This window comes from Melanaphis sacchari, unplaced genomic scaffold, assembly GCF_002803265.2.
Source record: "Melanaphis sacchari strain LSU unplaced genomic scaffold, SCAv2.0 Contig0_pilon_pilon, whole genome shotgun sequence".
Taxonomy (NCBI): Eukaryota; Metazoa; Arthropoda; class Insecta; order Hemiptera; family Aphididae; genus Melanaphis; species Melanaphis sacchari.
In genome coordinates, this window is record NW_020270366.1 from 8,378,111 (window position 1) to 8,401,028 (window position 22,918).

The window sequence follows — 22,918 nt, forward strand, 5'->3', positions numbered from 1 at the left end:
CTGTACAAAGAAAACAAGGAGATCAACACATGTCTCTAAGAATATTTTATTTAACATTATACTTAACTATTTATATTATCGTTAATATTTTAATGATTTGATAAGTTAATAAAATTGTTGTGAAAATCTTTAAGTATGACTTATAAAACAAGTTATAAATCAATATAAATGTATCGTAAAATGGTGTGTAAATCTACATTTTTTTTTTTCAAAAATGTCATCGTGTACAGAAAAGAATAGTATACAAGTTCATACTAAATAAAAGTTTCGGTAAATTTAGTTAAAATTGTTATTTAACGTTTCAACATCCAATTTGGCTATAATTTGAATTTTAAATAATAATAAAAAAAATGTGGCTATATTTTCAATATTTATGAACTACTATAAAACAACTTATCAAAAATTTTGTATTATATTGTTAAGCTTTAAGTAATCGTGCTACAGGTTTTCAATGAATTAATTGAGTTACAAATTTAGGGCCTTTTCCGCTCCAAAATTAATAACTTTAATCCTGTAAATAATGATATTTCATCAAATTTTAATTTCTCCGTGTTAAAGCTAAAAACTGATACAACACTCCTCAGTCCCCGTGTTTCTTTTTACGTCATAATACAAAAGTACGTTAATAATAAAAATACAATTTCGCGATGAGTTTTGCATTTTTTTAGTGCTTGCTCCAGGTTGGGCCCTTCTTTAATATCTATAATCACTCTGTACCACGTAATATACTAGTGCAATTACGGCAATTGCATTATTTGGTACCCTACGTGAATTAACTGTCAAATAAGGAACCGAAAATCATTGAACTATTTAAATGAAGTATTAGCGACAAGTTAAAATTTCTATAAATACTTTGAAAATTGTATGTATCTATAAAATGGTAATTTACACACAAAAATGTATATCTCAATTATTAATACAAAATTAAAAAAATTAAATATTATAGATACTAGCTACATACCTCTTAAAATTACTCTGTTGATACATTGAAACTCAATTAACGTAAATTGTATATTTCATTACAGTTCCACAAAATAACAAATACTAGTAATGAATTTTTTTTTAAACATAATAACGTATATAATACACACATAAATGTATAAATATAAATACATCAAGTTCTTATAATTCTATTTATATTATATATAGAAGGTACTATATAAGTTATAGGTTGTATAAGAACGAACAACGTTCAACAGTTTTTTGTTTATTAAATTTGTTTATTTAGAAATTAATTTATTAAATTTAAATATTTATCAAACATAAAAATGTAATTGTTTTATTAATGTTAAACTTAATGATTTATTTTAAAAACCTAATTTACTAATTTACTCGTATTTTATGCTTTAATCATAAATAATAAAATAAAATATTATTAGAATAATAATAATTTATAACATAGTTAATTAATAGTATACTCCTATAGTCCTATGTATTATTTCTCAGAAAATTCATAAATTATAAAAATGTGTGCAAAAATCAATAATCTTTTATTTATTAAAAAAAGAAAAATTAATTATATATTTATTCCATAACAAATGTATATATCACTTAAATTCTAGCTTTTTCTACAATATGCAATATGCATAATAAATAATTTTACTTACAGTTAATGAATAGAAAACTATCATTTATTGAAGATCTACATCATCTACAATCTACATTAAGGTGTTATATGCAATACACATACTTCTTCATGAATATATCTAGTATTAACTGAATAGACCAAGAAGTTCGCTACTAGATAATAAAAATAATGCCACATAATAATAAAAAGTGGGGAAAACATAAAAAAAAACCAAGACCATTATAAAATTTTAATTCATTTTTATAGATAGGTAGGTAGTGCTAGGTACGTGTATTTTTTTTTTTTATCAATACGTCAATTTCAACCGTAAATAATTTTAATGTCACTTAAAAAACTATACGAACATATACATAAAAAAATTATGTTTAATAATTTATTCCTGTTAAAAATTAAGCATACTTAATACTAATCATATATAATACGCATATATTGACATGTGTAGACAATAACATAACTTATTGATGGATGATGGATTGATCGCTAATTAATAATATATAATATATAGTATGTAAAATATTCAAATTAAAGTTTAAATAGCGGAAATAAGCGAAAATTTTAAACCTAACCACAACAATTTAAGGTAATAAAATATATTCTAATAATTTATAATAATCCTTATTGATTTAAATTAATGGACATGATAATATAATAACCTAATAGACAAAAATTGGTAGAAACTTAATAAGACTTAGCCATTTCAAATAATTTCAAAATTTCTACTCCCTGACGACTTTAAAAAAATAAAAAATTTTAAATTATATTAATAGGTAAATTTATATTATAACTTCATTAAAATTATATATTATTACTATTTTTCAAATAATTTATTGTAATAATAAAAAATATATAATTTTAAAACTCTGATACAATTAATATAAAAGACAATATTTTAAAATGAATGCTTACGTTTAGAAGAGTAGAATAAAATAGTATTGTCGCACAGAGATACCCAACAAAAATATTGGTTTTCTATACTCTGCTCATCTAACTTTAAATACACAAAATTAATTGTCACTTAAAATTAAAATTGTAAACGTCAAAACTTTCGGAAAAATATTCTATCCCAGAATATGAAATCAAAAACGTACATTAAAAAAAATAAAAACTGAATAACAATATTATTAAAAAATAATAAAAAGTATGATTTCTTTCAATAATTTTGTTTGGTAATAACTTCAAATTATATAAAAAAATATTCTCCAATACTTAAATATTTTTTGATCATATAATTTATAATAACCATTTACTGTTAAAATAACTATTCTTTAGTATGTTACAACGATTTTGGTTGACCTGTAACTGGCCAGAGTTTTAATATTTTTAATATTCTACGCATTATACTAATTTATATAGTACGTAAAAGATCGGAGTAATTTCGAAAATAATATAACTTATAAATATTGCCATTCATTATATATTTTAATATCTATACTAAATAATATTACCAATTAAATTACTACCAATACCTAATACATATTATTGCATATTATCATAGTATATCAATTATAATATCAATATTCATGAAAAAGATAAAAAAAAAAATAAACAGTGATATTACCTAACCTTGTTTAAAGAAATAAATCTATCAATTAAATAATAATTTAAACCTTCGTTTCTAAAATTAATAAATCAATCTCCCTATTCTATGAAATAAATTACTTATAAACATAATAAATTGTATTTTTTATCAATTATAACTCTAATATTGAATACCGTTGTCTAGTAAGACTAGATTATTTCAATTATGTAAACTAAGAATATTAACTTTTCAATTTTCTATCCACAATATTTTTTCAAATAATTTATAATTTATAATCTATTTATTATTTTTAGCATTGAATAACGATACACACAATTTATAAATAAATGTAATGTTTAAAATCATATATTTTATTTGGTATTATTTTTACCATTGATATTGCAAGTAATGTTTTCAAAAAAAATAACAACGGGCAATACTTACCCTAAATAATGTTTCCTGTTAGATAAACTATGTAAAATATATACGTAGATAAAAGATTCTTATATATTATCTAAACCAGTGTTTCCCAACCTTTTTTTTACTCAACGTCCCTTTTAGATTTTAAAAATCTCACCCCCCCCCCCCCAATCATTTTTAAAACGACTACACAGTATGTATAACATTTCGGAATTGGCTATTGATTAGCCGCTAATTGGAATCTATACGATAACTCCGATAAGATAATAATTTTGATATTATTTAAGTGTCTATAAATATTATACCTATATAATTCTGTGGATTATATTAGATATTTTTTTCTACGCAGTTATACATTTCATTACAATTAGTTATAAACAAAAAACATTTAAATGATAGATGAGCGCCCCCTTTAAGCGTCCCCCTAATAAAAACGCCCCTTTCAAAATAAAAAATGCCCATAAGGGGGGCGATAGCGCCCACGTTGGGAATCACTAATCTAAACAATTTGGGGCCCTTAAAATATTTTAACTTTATCATTATAATTTACATACACTGATTTTCTAATACATAGATTTTAATTATTTTAGCAATAATATACACTATACAAGGCAAACATCTTAGGTCGCTTAGAATACATTTATAAAGTGAATATTTCTGCTTACGAAATATTCAGATGTATATACTAAAGGTTAGCTCTAATCCAATAATTTATTTTTTTTGATTAACAATATAACTAATGAAAAAAGATAATGAACATGTTTTTATTCGAATATATTGTATACAATTTAAAATTTTGGAAACCAAATATGGATACAAGAAGAAACAATAAGTAGTGCGTGCGGATAGGTCAGTGTCGACAAGAATGCGGCGTATAATAAATAGCAAATAATAATAATTAACATATTTTTTTTTTTACAATTGAAAAATAATTAATTTAAAGCTTCCAATGTAATATTTTTTTTAAATTTTAACTTAACTATTTGATTTATTAAATTATCAACTTATGAACTTTAGTAGTTTAATTGACAGTTGAAAAAACTTAGCTTTTTACAGTTGATGTTAAAAATGTTTTTGATAAAATGATGAATTATAAATTGTATAATTTTAATGTCATATGACCTTCAATCGTTCAATCGCTATATTAAATGAAAAAAAAATAATATTTGTTAAATTATTAATTTGAGATGTGTATAGTTTAAATTAATAAATAATAAATCATGTAATGTAAAAGGGTATTTTTACTGTACAATGTACTTTATGATAAAAGTTCAATAAAAATTAAAATTATTATAAATAATTTAGTAAATTAGAAAGACAGTCATTCTTTATGTAATTTATACCCTAATAAAAAAAAATTGATTAACTTTTTTTAATTGAATTAAGTTAATATTTTTTTCCATATTCAATTTTAACTTATCGAGTTAAATTTAAAATTTGTTAACAGTTAACTTTTAACTTATCAATCTTGTGTTCTTTAAACTTTTTTTATTTTTATAAGCATTTGAAGTTTAAATTTTGCCAAAATTCGTCAAATTTAAAAAAAATTTACAAATTGTCTTGTTGTCGAAAATGTTTAAAATTTACAATTTTTATAGCCAAGACTTGAAAATTTCATACAAATAAGTAAATGAACTACATCACTATGAAACTAAAACCAACGTAAGTATTTATTACACCCATCCAATATTTTGTATTTATATAGACAATTTACTTATTAGTAATAATAAGATAAATTAGTATAAAATAATATTTATACATAGTTAAGAATAATAAAATAAAATTAATTGATCCTAAATTTAGGATTAAACACGTATTAAAATATGTATTAGATGCATGAATCACAAATATTAAAAACAGCCATTTTTATTAAGTTATCGGTAATATAAGATCTAGGGTTTGTCTCCAGAAACAAATATATAATTATGATTCATAATAACTCAAGCCTCGAATTCTTGGTTTTGTTTGATATGCAAAAATAATTTTAATTTTTTGTTAAAACAATATCATAGGATAATCTACATAGTTATGGAAAAAAATAACATGACGCACTCATACATAATATCTTAGATTTTATTTATTCTTTACTATTTTATCAACTACCTAAATGATTTAAAATAATAATTACAGTTATACTTTAGATGTACCCCACTGCAGAGGTGGAACCAACAAGCGGAAGAGTTAAAATTCTGTACCCCTTCACAAAACTATCACTTAATTTAAACTTAATCATCAATTATGACGTATACTTTGTTTTCGATTTTTTGCGTACAAAATAATTCACAATAATGAAATACATTTTATTACATGGACAACCGTTATGTTTAAACATGCGTTTTAGGCACTTCGATATTACATCCTTCGCAAATATTTAAATATCAAACCTATATGCGTAATACGATATATATAGAGACTTTTAAGATTCTGATTTAGGAGTAATATATTATATTGTATTCAATTTCCAACAGTATAGAAAAAAAACCATCGAATTCCACGTCATCGGCTTCCGTAAACGCTTAATATAATTTAATGTGTGTTGCGTAATATATGGTTTTGTAGAACATCCCATCGAGAGCATCGGTGGCGGAAATTTCGGTTGTTCGTTGGGGACGGGTGGTTGAAAAGTGCGCTCAGGCATATGTATAGGAGCAGTCCGTTCAAGGCGGCATCCGCGGCGCCTCGGTTTTACGAAAATTAATTGGTATAGGTCACTGTCAAGCGCGTAAATCGATCAAAGCACCATAATATATTATACGTTATGTTACGTGTCTGGGGCCGCGTTGATAAATCGCATAAATTCGACGGCGGCGGCGCTTTGCCGATAATATTAATGATGTCGCGGGTGTCCGGTTCGAAGGGGTCGCGGCCTCCTCGCGTAGTCCGAGACGTGTAGAAGATATTGTACACAAAGAAGACGCTGTGAGACCCGCGACAGGTGATTAATGACGGTCGGGCGCGCGAGAGCTTTCGAAAGCAAAAGTTTGTGTTCATATATACACATATATATGCACACCTGACGCGGTGGGAGTTCTTTCACCTCGGTCCCACGGCGCACTATTATGCGTATAGACGAGGGCCGTGTTTTCCATACGCAACCCCCTCGCAGCACCTTCGCCAACCACCCGAACTGGTCTAGACTTATGTGTGACACGACATCATATACATTATACATATATATATTTATATATAAACTATATAGTATACGTTATATAGATGTGTACATAATATATAGTAAGTATACGTTTGCGGCGGCAATCATTATTCATGTCGTCTGCAGCCCGAATGAGCAATCCTCGGCGTCCGCGCCCTCGAGGAAATATGCTTTAGACCGCGCTGAAACCGATGATGACAACGACCCAATGCAGTTATATATAAACATGTATATTTATGTCATTTTGTGTGACGTGATGTATACATTACATACGATATGTACAGAGTATAATATCGCGCGGATAATTCGAGTTGTAGAAAAAAATGTATTTGATTAGACGACGCAGACTTTATTTTTTCTAATTTTATTCCGTGTATTTAAATTACTTTGGATATACTTCGTTGTACTTATTATTATGCATTGAATTTTTTTTAAAAAAAATGAATTATTGTTATGATTAAAATTTTTTATTACGTACCATATTACATCTTGAAATCCAAATCCATGAGTCATAGCGAAAATCTGTCGGTATCTATCCCACTCTGTAGGATTTTCTCTTCGACTAGTTTTTCTTTCGTCTGTTCTTGAATTTCTACAAAATAAATAAATTTTAAAAAAAAAAAATGGTTAAAACTTAAAAATAAGAATATAAAAAATAAAATGATAAAATGTAATTATTGTAAAACCTGCTTTGGAGAAACAGTAAGCAGCATTATGCGCGTCTTCTCTGATAATGACGTTTTATGTTTCTTTATAACGCCTCCTTGGTCAATTGGTTGCAGTTTTAATTTCTTGTTTGATGGTAGATTAACCACTCATATTGCTCTTAGTTCACGCAAAAGAGTTTTGAAATTTGCAGAGCAATTATTGACAAAGATAAGAACTTTTCTCCTCTAATATGAAACATTTTTTTCATACGAGTCGAAAATTTAATATTCATAAGACAGTTACAGAGGATAATGTCCAAGCTTTTCTGTTATACGCATTTATAACTGGTAACAGTTCCACCTTCTTTTTCAATTTTTCAATTACGATGAGTTTCAAACTTTCGGTAGGTAGGAACCAATTTTATTGGTTCTTACCGCGACTGTTACATATACCACGTTAATATCCAATAGTTAATCCGAATTTATATGTACCTAAAATACCAAAAACAGATATTGAATAAAATTAAAAGTTAATGCGATTGTTTTTTAGTCCATGTTTTATACTTTGGATTCCATGATCAAAATAACTATCATACTTTTGTTATAGTATTATCTTTTAATAACTTTGAAATTCCCGCTAAAATGTTAACTCATATTAAAACGTTTACATGCATTTCTTAATCCCAGAGTAATTCGACTTGACGAATCGAATAAAATAATAAATGATCATTAGCTGAATGCGAATTAAAAATGCGTTTACATGCACCTAACTCACGGACTAGGTAACTCAATGCGCATTAACTACTGTTACATTTAAACGTGGTAATATTCTTTACTCTTTTTCTTGCCGTAACAACTGAAAAATATCCCTTTTAAATATCAAAGTTTTGTCAAGTGAATATTGGATGAAGAGGAAAAATGCATCCATATTAAAAACGTCTGTAAGATTGTTTTTTTCTTAAAAATTCAGCAGTTAGGCCAGTAAGTTTGTCCAATCATTTTCAATCATTTTCGTACATTACGGCAACCCATGACACCTACGAGTACATCGTTTTTAACATAAAAGACAAGTACCTGAAGTACCTATATAATAGTTAATAATTCATTTATTATATTTTATTAAATATTAAACGTAATGATTTTTATAAGTATTTGTATTTTAAGTAATGACCACAGCAGGCAGCAGCTAGCCTTCCTAAACGTTAAGCATTTTTAGATCGAGTCTTTTTAGTGGCCAAAAAAAAACCCCCCGGTAAAATACAATTAAGGATGTTCAATTTATACTTTTCTCCCAATGTTGCCATATTTAATAATATTTTCGAACAAATTGTCTAGATAAATAGCGAAAATGAAATGTATATAAAAAGTGTTATGACCTTACAAAATGGCCTAAGTCGTGAAAAAGTTGAAAATGCGTTTTTAAAATTAATGAGCTACGATAGAACAAGGTAAAAAAAATATGATTACTGAAAAAAAATTAAAAATTAAAATTAACTAAATTTAAAATAGTAAACATTAAAAATTAATATACTTGTTACAAAATTTTGTTAATTTATTAAAATATTTAGAATATGTGGACTAACGTTAGTCAGGAATTGACATATTATAAGATAATTTATTACAATTCATTATTTATAATATCCCATTATTTATATAGTCATATTTTTTATAGGTTAATATTATTATAACTAATGAACATAATTTCAAATATTTTTACCACGCATTTTATTTATATTTTATAATGAGTTATTTTAACAATATACCTATTACCTACATTATTATTTATTTTCATACTACAAGTTTCAGTTAAAAACTTCAATATACTGAATGAATTGTTGAGTTCTTTGTGAGTTTTAAGTTTTTAGTTCTCAATTATTTGACCAAAAAAGTTACCAAACATTACCAGTCATTTAATGGTCTTAAAACTATCTATTAATAACTTGTGGTCCTCAAAGCATTCGGGCAATCTATATTGATTAAGTATACTTAATCAATTTATATATTATATAATAGAAAAAAAATATATTGCAATATAATATGATAACTATTTTTTTTTTTTTACATTTATTTTATTTACCTTAATTTAAAAGCATCATAAACTATAAAAATATGATATTAATAATATAATATTAACATATAATAAAATTATAATTTTAATAATCTAAGGAACTGTATTAAGTATTTAATAAACTATTTGTAAAGTAGATACCTATATAAAAATAACAAAAAATAAATGTACTGCTTACTTAATTTTTGAGTATAACCCTGTAAATTAAAATACTTATGGGTACTTAACAAAAAAAATATAAACTTATTCATCGCGTAATTATCCACAGCATATATATGATCTGTATACGTAGGTACTATTTGCAAACCTCATCGTCATTTCCACGTCCTACGAAGAACATAACACCTGCAGTAGTTACAATAATTAGGGTCATGAAAGTGGAGAAGCCTGGTAAAATTCTGGGGTACCCACATATTAATTTAAAATTATTCTGATAAAAAAAAAAAAAATTGAAAACTTGACGTTTTTACTATGTACGAGTATAGTCACTATAATAACTATTCAGAATGTATTCAAATATAGTTCAAAAAAGCTTACTATCTATTTAGGTCGAAAACAACATTTTCATTGCATTTTTATTTTCTTAAATACCTATTAGCTAATAGCTTATTAGTTAATTTTCTTAGCTTGCCAATACGTATGTTCCCTAATATCAAGATTTTTTAAAGGTTATTAATCATCAAAATAATAATATTGAATTGTTTGTAAATGCTATATGGTAATTTGACTGATGAACAAAAGTATCTAGTAAGTTATGAAAGTTATTATAATAATCTTTAATAGATTCTTGTACAACCATGGATTCCCCCTACTACATATGCATATCTAATATAAGATCAAAATAAAAAAAGGAAATTAAAGTTTCAACATCAATGGTTTAGTAGTTATAACTAGTTGGTTTTCAAAATATGTCATGTAGAAATATTACAAAAATTTAATGAACATGCAAGATTTGATTGCCATAAACTTTCAGTTACAAAAGCAAAAGGATTTTTAAATATTAATTCAAACAAAACATCATCAATAATGACTGCTTTAGATAATGACTGATTTGGAATAATTTAATTATAACTATACTTTTGCTAAAAAGTATTACATGCAAAGACCAAATTTATATCAATTTTAAGTAAATGCATGCATCATTAAGTAATACATTGTTAAAAATATTTTATTAAAATTAAATAGTAGATACATTGGTGATATAAATAGAAAAAAGTACGATTTAATGTAGTATGTTAATTAATTGGTAAATTCCTTTTTATGAAGCTGGACCCTTCCCATAGAAAATTCCTAGCTACGGCTCTGCTTGGAGAGTAAAACACGCATTCAGTTGGGAATTTAATGATTCATTAATATTAATTGTACGCATTGTAGAATTCGAAAATTCAACCCAAATAGATAGAGAAAATAAACTGTTAGCATTGTAGCAATCACAGATGTTTCTAAGAAGTAGTCATTCAAAAAATGCACGTGTTCTATCATTACCTGGATGAATTGCTTGATGTCTGTAAAACAGTTGTCTACATAATTTGAATTTAAAATTGACAGTCCAAAACAAAAGTAATTTTTAAAATATTCCACTTTCTATTTTTTCTTTTTTAAAATGTGCATAAACTGTTTGAATTTTTCTCCATATGCTCTCTCCTAAGTAAAAAACGGTATCCCTTTCTTATTACATTTGAAAAACTAAAAGTCCAAAATACATAGATAGTTCAAAATCAGTGTAAATTGTTTTTCACGATAAATTTGAGTTTATTCGTTCATATTTATTAATAGTGACTAATAATACGTACAACGATTTAGTGTGATTGGTAAATATTCCTAAATATATGATAGTTACTATCACAATCTAAACATGGCGACCACCGATCAAATAATGACAAAAATTATACATACGTATATATTATTGAGTACTTAATACTTTATTATGTATTATACAGTATATATAAATATATAGTAAATATTGAACTTGTTACTTTGGCAAATCAGCTAAAATGTAAAACAGCCAAAAATGAATATACAATTTTGATCAAGAAGTATCTCTTCACTCTATAGTAGTAATGCAAGATTTTAATTATAAAATTGTTATCATAGATACACAAGGTCAGGATCATATTTTATTAATGATGGAATGGAGTAGACAGGTTATGCATATTTTATAATTCGTTATTTTATTCACATATTATGTATGTAATTTACTCAATTACAATAAATACACAAATCCAATCCATATTCATTAATGAAAATAAAAATAAATTTCTAATACAAATATACAATAATTTATTTTAATATATTAGTTAAAATTTACATTATTCTTTTGATACATTTCAATTTATATCAATAAACTAGTTTTTATAAAAGTAAAAATATTTTCTAATAGATTATCTAATAGGTCCCCTTATAATAAAGTATAAAATGAGTAGTATTTTTACAACAAAAAAAATAAAGTATATTTTTCTCACAAAATATTAATAGCTAATCTAAAGAATTCCATATGATTTTTTCTCAGTATTAATCTTTAATAAGAATTAAATTAAATATTTAAAAATAAATGCCTTTAATCTTGTTACAATCTAGGTAATTATTTTACATTTATATTTAATTTACAGAATTTTGATTTTAATTTTTATCAGAATATTGTGTGAATAATCAAGAAAAGTTTTTAAATATTTATGAAGGTAAAAAAAACATATATAAAGAGTAAGGTAACTATTATTATTTATCATTTCAGATAAACTATACATACATTTTAATTATTCACTTAATAGAAAATACAACATAACTATTAGTGTTTATTTTTTATCTAAGAATTTTATTATTTTATTGATATTATATAGTAATTTAATATTGGTAAAATGTATTAAAATATATTTTATTGCTTACATTTATCTTTCAACGGAAAAGATATCTATACATTATTCTTATTTCAATAATATGATTGGAACTTAGAGTATTAAATATAAACATTAAATAGTACATCATAAAGCCAATTTTAACTCCATACAGCATAAAATATTAACTTTATTCTTGAAAAAAATACTTCTTTCTATAATTCTATAACCATCTGATTCATAAAATATAATTATTATTTTTCTTCTCCTGATGTTTCATCTGTAAATAAATTTTAAAATAAGAATAATCGCAGAAAATATAACAATTATTTTTAATTTAAAAAGTTCAGAAAATACAAAAACAACCTTTAAAGTTATATACATTATACGTTATACCTATATAAATAAAATTATATAAATAAAATTGTAGTATACATAAATATCAATATTTACACATTTTTAGAACATTACCTTCAGTAAAATGTATACGATTCGTTTTTATTGGCATATTAGTTTTATTACCAAAATTAAAACGTATTTTCGATTGTTTGATCAAAATATTTGGTTTAGGTACTTCAGGTTGACTAAATTGAGTTGAAAATCCAAGTCCCATCTTTTCATCTCTGACATCCATTGAAATCTAAAAATATATGAAATAAAATAAATATATTTATGTTGTGATAAAATGCATAAAAATTGCCATATTTATATTACCATTAGTATAAACTACTAATACTAATTTCTAAAACTTACTATACAAAATACATAAATAATAAAAATGTATACTCTTTAATAAAAATTAAATGTTCACAATAATAAAATTATTAACATAAATCATAAAATTAATACAAAAAACTTCTATTTTTATATTTTCTATTTAGAAATAATTTATAACATAATATAATAATTTAAATTAGGTAATATTGAGATAAATAAGTACACTAAAGTTATTATTCAAATAGTAAATAATTGTTTGTATAAATTTAATATATTTTATGTTTTTAATTTTAAAACTTATTTTATGAACATTAGATATATATTAAGATAAATAATGCTTTAAGAATTTCATACTGTTTTATGTGATCTTAGCACTCGTGGTATAGATTTGAATCATTCAAATAAATAAATAGATCATTAAGACATTAAGATATGTACATTTATAAATGTATAATAGTTATTACACTAAGAAGTTTACTGAGAAACTGGGAATGGATTAAAGGTTTTATGAATAAATGTTTGCTTAAGTAATGAACAAATTTAATCAATACATAACTAATTACAAATGTACTGAAAATGAATATTTTATGTGAGAAACAGTTCTACAATTCTAGACCATAAACCACATTCAAGATAGATTCAGCATATTTTAAACAATGTTAACAGTATTTGGTTTTAGAATTTTTATTGCAATGGTCTTTAATATGTATTGATAATAGAATACAATGTATTATATAACTACAGTAAAACTTACTTAAGATGCTTTACCCCATGAGACGCTATTTTCCATTGGTCCCTAGACATTTCCTATACAAGTCAATATAGAAACCACCTGGTAAGACGCTCGGGTTTTCTCTATCTCATCAGATAAACCACTCTTTTGTTTAACAGATTATGATAATATTTAGTAGTTTTGTACAAATAAAAATAGAAATCGTACTCATTTGCTTATTCTTATTATTTTATTTTATTGCTATACCTATTTTATCATTATCTATTATAACAGTTTTACTGTATTCTGTCGGATTATGAGATTTATTAAGTGGTTTGCAACACCTATCAGAAATTCAAAAAATATTGGTTGTCTTAACAAAATAGAAAACTTTGAGATGAAACGTATTGTCAGGATCGTAAGCAAACAAAAATAAGATCATTTTTTTAATAAACAATAATAAAATATGTAATTTTTTTTTTTTAAATTAAATTTAGAAGCAAAAAATATATGTATGTATGTAATTATAATTAATATATAAGTATATTGTCCATTAAATTCAGTGTTGGGTAGTAACGTAACGCAATTACTTTTTGAAAGTAATTTCTATAAAGTAATGCACTAAAGTGTTATTTAACACATTATTTATTAAAATAATAGTTTTGAATGTATTACAAAAACAAGCCAATAAGATATTCCAAAAAAAATTAAAAATCAATTTTATTTTTGATTCTGATAATGTTAAATAACTTGCATTATTGTTGTATTTAGTATTATAAACATATGTAATTTGAGTTTAAATGTTTGCAATTAAATTGAACTAGGTACTTGAATTCTACAATAGCGGTTATCAAACGAAAATTAGACTTAAATGTATTAATTGAGTTGTGCATGATACTGTGGTGTATACAAAATTAAAAGTGTTTACAAATAGTGTATAAATTTCTGTCCCCTTCTAAGACATTGAAAGTAAAATTGTGTCCATGAGCTAGAATAAGCAATTCCAACAATATATGCTACATAACAAAACGATGCACAAATATTAAGCATTAATGAATTAAGAATAAAAGTATAAAAACAGATTTTTTTATTATCAGATACAACGATCAACAAACAAAATGATTTTTATTTTTATAATTTTATTAAAAGTTAAAAAAAAAATAGTCAATGATTTAATTTGAATTATAATTATAGTAATATTATTACCTTTTTATTTTCCCCCTTTTTTTAATGTATAAGCAATGCTTACATGCACACTACACCCTTGCTACTTGACTCATTTAATATTTAGGAATTTTTTTAAAACCAAACAGTTAATCTCTGCATAGATTAAGTTCTGTTTTAATAAATATATAGTTTTGGAAAATCATCATTAATTAAAGTAAAGATATAGATGGTAAAAAAAAACAAACTATTATTGTATACATTTATGAAATTGACAATAAATAAACATTAATGTTAATAAACTATAATTATTAAAATATTAGAACTATTTATGATTCATAGAAATAATTTATAATGGATAAAATATCATCATAGTCATTAATATATAAACTTAAATAAAATATATAATATTACAATACATACAGGTTCTTTAATTCCAGAATTACTAGATCCCAAAGACTTTCCAGGTGTCCAACCCATATTTTCTAATAATTTGAAACCTTTGTTTTTTGTAGGAATTGGCCTAAAATAAATCAAATAATTTTTATTTAATTGTTAACTAAAGATTGAAAAATGTTGTTAAGATTTAAAATAAAAATAAATTAATTGTGAAATATATTATAAATACTTAAAAATATTTGTTTATTTTCATATTAAGTTATTTATAAAAAAAATTACAATTTCACTTATTGAATCGTAATATGAAAACCATTTAAACTTTTAGAAATATTTACAATAAAATAATCAGAGTAAATTTTAATTAATTATAAAATTTATGAAAACTTACTGTGTAACACAAGCAACTTCAGTTTTCTCATTTGCATTTTGAGATCCAACAGTTTTTCTTCTTTTATCAGCTCTGTCTTTATATCCCTTAGGCAACACAGCATCTGGTGGTTCACAGCCAAGCAATCCATATTTTTCTTTTAAACTTTTTAATTCATCATCAAATTTACGTTTTTGAGGTACAACATTTTTAACACCTTAAAATTTTTTTTTTTATTATTATTCATAAAAGCATATTTGCAATCTATACAGAAAAGTACAATAAGTAAATTGAATAATATATTAATATTAAAGACAACTTGGTTAGCTAGAGGGAGGGAGAACCGTCTATCAACAGTACCTCCTGTTTAATTTGGTGGATTCATGTAAAGATGTTTTTTTTTTCCTATTATACAAGAGCATTTCTTGGCCATTGTATTTTTAATCTCTTTGAAGAGTTGCTGGGGATGGTTATAAAAGACATATGAGAAATAAGAAGGTTTTGGTTTTAATATAATTTTAAGTAGAACTTTTTTTAGTGTTGAGATGCTAATTCATTGACTGTTGAGATTTGTAAATCCTTATATAGTACGTCATTGGTCATATACCATGGGGCTCCAGTTATTTGTCTAAGACATATTGTTTGGAAGGCTTGTATAGGTCTTATATTAGATGGTTTGGCTTGACCCCAGATTTGGATATCATTTGACCAAATAGGGGTAATAATTGTCTTGTAAATTAATATTTTATTTTTAAACTCATTGAGATAAAAATGGATGAAGGAGATTTAGGCGTGCGTTAAATTGTTTTCTTTTAAGTTTGGCGAGTTGGACCCAGGTAAGTCTTCTGTCTAGGTGAACTCCTAGGTATTGAATTACATTTTTGATAGGAATTTATACATTGTTGAGTGATAGTTGTGGACATTCTTTTTTACCTAGAGAAAAATTTATTTGAACCAATTTATTATCATTTAACTTGATTTTCCATTTTTTGGTCATTGTTTGATACTAGTATAGCGGTATCATCTGCATATGTTGCTAGATTAGTGTAGTTTGTTTTGGGGATATCTGATGTTTAAATATTATATACTGCAGTGTTTCTCAAACTGTGGGTCACGACCCATTGGTGGGTTGTAGGTCAATTTTTGGTGGGTCGCTAAAGATTTTTCAGGGGAAATTTGGGTCGCGGTACTAAAAAGATTGAGAACTGCTGTTATAATATATAGTATAAGTTAGTGGCTCTCAACCTTTTTATGCGCCGGTGCATTTCTTATAACTATACAGTTTGACGGAACAATATAGTAATAAAATAATAAAAAGCAAACAAAAAAAGGCATTTTTATTTTAACTATTATTTTTTATTATGAATATATTATATAATTAAAAATTAATACCTTATAACACTATAAGCATATACCATGGTTGCAGCACACCTACAGCCAGTTTGCGGCTCACAAGCGTACCGTGGAACATCAGTTGAGAAACACTAGTATAGGTGATTAATCGCTTCCTTGGAGTAACTCCCACATTGATTTTATGATGAGGAAAGTAAAAATTATTATATTTGACAGTGAAATATCGATTTTAGAATTAAGAAATATGGAGCAGGTAGAAATGATTTTAATTTGAACAATAGACCATTGTGCTAAACACAATCAAATGCTTACACGATATCTAGGAATACACCTGAACAATGCTCTTTTTTCGAATGATGCTGATATTTTGTCAGTGATTCTATGTATTTGGTGAATTGTCTAGTGATATGATCGAAATCCAAATTGATTAATTGGAATGATATTTTTTTATCTGATAATAGGGGTTATTCTTTTAAGAAGTAATTTCAATAAAATATTTAAATTGTTAACTTTTACTTTCATATTGTGTATATATTTAATTTTATAATTCCTAACATAAAACAAAAATATTAAATAAATAAACTATAATGATATACATAATATACTTCACAATAGCATAATTGATTTTTTAGTAGGTATATAAATAAATATTTATGTGAGCTTTATAAATCATAGCAACCTATAATCATTATATTAAATGCATATAATATTAGCAATTTAATTACTTACATTAATTTGACAGAATTAAAATGACAATAAAATAAATTTTTATTTATAGGGTATAAATTAAATGTAAATATAATTCTCAAAATAGACAAGTCAATTGGTTTTACGTTGATAAAATATCCCAGTTTAACTAGATATCAAGAAAAATAATTCTGGTTCAGATAATAAAAAAAAAATACCTTTTTACATAGTTATAATAATTTTTTCACATTTAAAAAATACTAAAATTATTTGTTCTATAAAAATATTTAATTTATTATTATCTATTATCATTTATTACTAATATAAAACTAAATAAAATGTATACATACTTTCTTCTAGTGGAGGAGCTTGTATACCAGGTTCACACAAATTACAAGTTTCCATACCATCATGAATATGACACAATAACTTTGTGTCACCTACAGTAAGTTCACTGCCATGAACTAAATGACGAGGTTCACTCGAAGATGAATGCTTTGAAAGTTTTTTACCATCCAAAAATGTGCCATTTGTACTACCTTTGTCTTTAACAATATAATGACCTCTACCAACTTTGTTAACATTACCAATAAATGATATTTCAGCATGTAACTAAAAAAGAAAAAAAATCTCAATATGTTAATTATTATAAAATTAAAATTTTAATCCCAATATTATTACTATTATATATTTAGTGAAAATAATATTATGATTATTAACCTTGCTAACATTATCATCAGGTATTATTACATCTCTATTTGTCGAACGTCCTATCGTTCCACCAGGACATGTAATTAAAAATAGCTTACCAACCAATGAATTACATGCTTTGGATTCTGTTATTATGATACGTATACATGGAGGCCATCCAACAACTTCTATAATCATACAAAAAAACATTTTAAATTAATATAGGCTAAAAATATTTTCCATCACAAAAATAGTTAAATTTAGAACTAAAGCATTTACTTGATTTAATCAATTTAGTTTGTGTATCGGAAAGGTGAGCTTTAACTTCTTTGTATGATTTCCAATTTGAATTTTTATCATCTCTTTTATTTTGACATAGGTATTGTTCTAATCGATCCCAAACTAGATTATCATACTGAATAATTTCTGATTCAATTGCAGTTAGTTGATGCTTGATTGTATACCAATTTCTTATTTGTGCATATTGTTTTGCTTTACTCTGCAAATTATGTAAGTTAGTTGTTGTGCCAATTTTTCAAATGGCTTACCAGTATGGTTTACCCCATCAGGTGTTAATTTGTGAACTATATTCTTAGGCGCTGGCAATAACTTTGTATATTGCAATAAATTCAAATAACGCTTGTCTAAAATCTAAAATATAATAAAAAAACATAATTTTAAAATAATTTCTGACATAAATAAATAATTACTTCACAAGTAGAAGGCGGACAAGGACAATCTTCAGGTTTAACTTCTTCTTTTTCATCTTTAATAGTTTTGTTTTCAATATTTAATTCTTCTTTTACTTCTTGACATTCATTAGGTTTCTTTTCAATAGTTTTTATAATAGTATCTTTAATTTCTTTTTCATTTGCTTCAGTATCTTCTTCGGTGTCTTCTTTAATAACTAAATTACTACTATCTTCAGAGTTCTCTGAATCACTGGCCTCACTAATACTTCCAGGTATATCTTGACTATGTTTTTTTTTCTGTATATTGAGCGTATTAGAAGGTAATTGAACTGTATCTGAATGAACTTGGGAATATAATCTATATTTCTGTGCAATTACATCAAAGTAATAATAACACCCTTGATTTCCATCATAAAATAATCCATTATTCTATAATTAAAAATATTCGTGTAAGGATCAAATATTGTATTTTTATGTTTTTTTTTTTTTTAAATTTATTATTATACAAGCTCTTGATCTATTTCAAGTACATAGAACAGAGTATCTCAATTAGATATTCAATGTGTACATGAATGAAGCAATTCATCTCATAATCATTAATAGATCACTAATATTTACTCAAAACTCTTTTGCACTTTTATATAAGTAATAAAATTAAAAGCACATGCAAATAATTATCTATTAGATTTTATTGAACTCAGTAATTAGGTATTATCTTTAATAGAGATCCAAAATACAATTTTAGATTAATATTCATAAAAAATTATAACAAATATCTCAACAAAAACATTACAAGACAATTCAGTTTGTTATTTAAAGAGATGTTGTCATATTCTCTTAAAATTTAATAACTTCTGTTAGTAAGGTTCTATCATTAAATGACCTTTCTTCCATTCTGTAATTTTTAATTAAATTTATCTTATATGTATTATCATTACTATATATTAATATTTAAACTTTCATCAAATTTGCTTATTTTGCTTTGACATTGATTCTAAGTTTTCTGATAAAATAAATAGAAGAAGCTGATTTTTAACTAAATTGAGTTATTTTTATTTTATCTAATTTAAGAACTTTAACTAAACTGACTAAACTAAAAATTTTAATTAACTGTAAATTATTATTTCACTGTTAGATCAAGTTTAATCCCATCGACCTTTTAAGTTTATAGGGGATAACTATCATTATTAAGCGCAATGTGTTTGTCTAGGTTAGAGAAATGTTACTAATATTCTGTGCTTTATGCTAATAGAAAATAGCTCCATGATTAATAACTATATGATCTAAATCATCAATATTTTAGTTATTAATAGTATTTTTAATAAACATAAAACATTGGTACTTAGTAAAATAAATTAAACTTACTAAATTATAATAATAGCCTGTCACTTGATCATAATACATTCCAGTTGTTTCTTCTAGTATAAAACGGCTTTCTCCCAAACTATACTGATTGACTTGTTTGGGATCTTTAGATTTTTCTTCATCTTCGCTACATTCACCTTCTTCTTTATTTTCACTTTCTGTTTTTACTGGGTTATCAACTTCTCCATTTTCAGATTTTTTAACATTTTCTAACTTTTCAATCTATAATCATAGAATAATTAATCTAGTTTTCAATAATAACATTTAATCTAAGGTAATAATTTTTTTTTTTAAATATATTAACTACCTTAATTTATCTACTTAAAAGAATAAAAATTAAAAGTACCTTTTCATATAAATATGATTTGAAGAGAAATTAAAAGAATTAAAAATAATTATGGGTTTACATTTTAAAATAATATAGATAAGTATATAATATGGAATAAAAACAAATTTTAGTTCCAAAATAAATGTTAAAATAAGATATTTTTATGCAATTAAATTTTTTTCAGAAAAATACTCTTATATTCCTTTTATCCAATAAATGCTTCTACAAAAAATTATGTATCCAGTTTTTAACATCATTATTTAAGACTTGTTGCATTAAGTGATTAATTTTACACAATAATAAATTACTAATTAGTATGTAGGTATTATTTGTATGTTTTAATAAAATAAATTAAGCTTTTTCAATAAGTAAAAATGCGTTAGCTACTGTAATAAATACTTATATTACTCTATTACAGTAGAACTCCAATTATCCGAACGAGAAAAAAAAGACACATGCCGTTATTCATACACATGTCCCATAATCGTTTAAAATATATCACATATTATAATTAAGGCTTATTTTGTTTCAGTTAAATATATAATAAAATTATTTGTTTATGGTTACGAATTTTAAATTATATTACATAATATATATTAATAATAAATACAATATATTCATACAATTATATAACTTTTGATATATCATATGTCAATCATCCGGATATTTGCTTATCCGGACCACCCTTAACATTAATTAGTCCGGATAATCGGAGTTCTACTGTACTTATATTTTATAATGAAATAAAACATCAATATTCGTAATAGGCTCTACAGACTAGAGCGATGCACAAGTGCATAAAAAACGCCAAGTTACTAACTTCCAAAAACCATAACTTCAAAACTAAGTTCAATCGACAAATTTTGATTGCACCATTGTTCTTAAATAATTTACATAGTTAAGTTCCAAAAGAAAAATCAAAAAATTTACATGGGGTGGTAAAGTGCATTTGTTCCATAAATTATATAATAACCACCATTCAATATGTCTCGCTAGATAGTCGCGATAACTGATAAGTATCATAAATTTAGTGGTAGTGTAAAATAAAATCATCCAACAATGAGTGAGTATAACTGATTCATCAGATTAAAATTCTACCAAGACAAATTGTATGTTACAATACAAACACTTTTATACTTCTCTAAAAATAAACATTTATACATAATGTATAATGTGCTATTAGAAATTATTAAAATATTCTTACATTTTACAATACATTAATATTTATAGATTTTTTATTTTATCCTTAACATGTACAATTGTTCAAACCAATATTTTATTTTATATATGTACATAATAGTTCTATATTTATAACATTCATTTTCTTAAATATTAAAAAATTGTACTCACATTATCTAAAATACCATCAGCATTTTCATTAGGTTGATTTTTAACTTCTAACTTATCTTTTTTTGTAGTTTTAACTATTTCGATATTTTGGTCAATGCTTTCAGTTTTAATGTTTGATTTCTGTTTGAAAAAATTAAGAATTATATAAGTATATTGAATATTTCTATTTAGTTTTATAAAGTGTATATGATATACAACATTAATTCAATATTACCTTTAAGTCGATAGAACTGTTGTTCTTTATGTTTTTTAAGGTAGCTAGCAAATTTTGTTGCCGTTCTAACATTCGCACGGCATTTTTTAAATACTCATAAACTTCTGGATATTTATGTTCAAGAAGATCCTTAAACGGAACTTCTACATCGTCCATCGCAATTTGGGCGGTACCTATGTCAATATATGGATCAGGATGATGGACTCTTACAATTTACATATCAAGCCGATCAATTAGCAACGGCAATATTCGGATGAATAATAAAATGATTTTGCAAAATGCAGTTTAAAAAAAAACGTGTGTTTAGTGTTTACCGTACTTGATAAAAAAATTTACAGTTTTCACTTGAATTTCCAATCTTTACACAATGAAGTAACATTGAGCACACTCGCCAATGAGCATAGCAGCATACTGCAACTACACACTACACAGTGCACACTGCACAAGGCCAGGATGACAGTTGCAGCGAATAAAAAAATTGTTTCAAGCACAGACCAAAGCGTAGAAAAAATTTTCATCCTCTTTGACAATTGATATACGAATTTTAATATCTTATCACTAATAATTTTCATAATCTCTGTGGTTAGAAAACTGAAAAACAGCTGATAAACAAATGTTTAGCAAGGTTTATAGATTGTCCGATTCCGTTCAAAGGT

General features: G+C 24.8%; 2 protein-coding genes across 2 annotated transcripts in view; both read right to left on the bottom strand.

Moving 5' to 3' along the window:
* LOC112598502 (follistatin-A) overlaps positions 1-1,689 on the bottom strand; it is a 71,908-nt gene extending 70,219 nt beyond the window's left edge. Inside the window, exon 1 of the mRNA XM_025345009.1 lies at positions 1,608-1,689. The gene's annotated coding sequence lies outside the window, so the exon portion shown is untranslated. The remainder of the gene's footprint in view (positions 1-1,607) is intronic.
* A 10,789-nt stretch (positions 1,690-12,478) lies between these two features.
* Positions 12,479-22,716, bottom strand: LOC112599033 (angiogenic factor with G patch and FHA domains 1). Its single transcript, XM_025345740.1, has 12 exons — positions 22,263-22,716; positions 22,049-22,168; positions 20,371-20,592; positions 19,024-19,434; positions 18,875-18,964; positions 18,593-18,812; positions 18,344-18,501; positions 17,974-18,235; positions 15,605-15,800; positions 15,241-15,340; positions 12,696-12,864; positions 12,479-12,504 (listed from the first exon to the last, which is right to left on the bottom strand). The coding sequence occupies exons 1-12, from the start codon at positions 22,416-22,418 to the stop codon at positions 12,479-12,481; spliced, it is 2,130 nt and encodes a 709-aa protein (XP_025201525.1). The 5' UTR covers positions 22,419-22,716.
* Between the last annotated feature and the right edge of the window lie 202 nt (positions 22,717-22,918).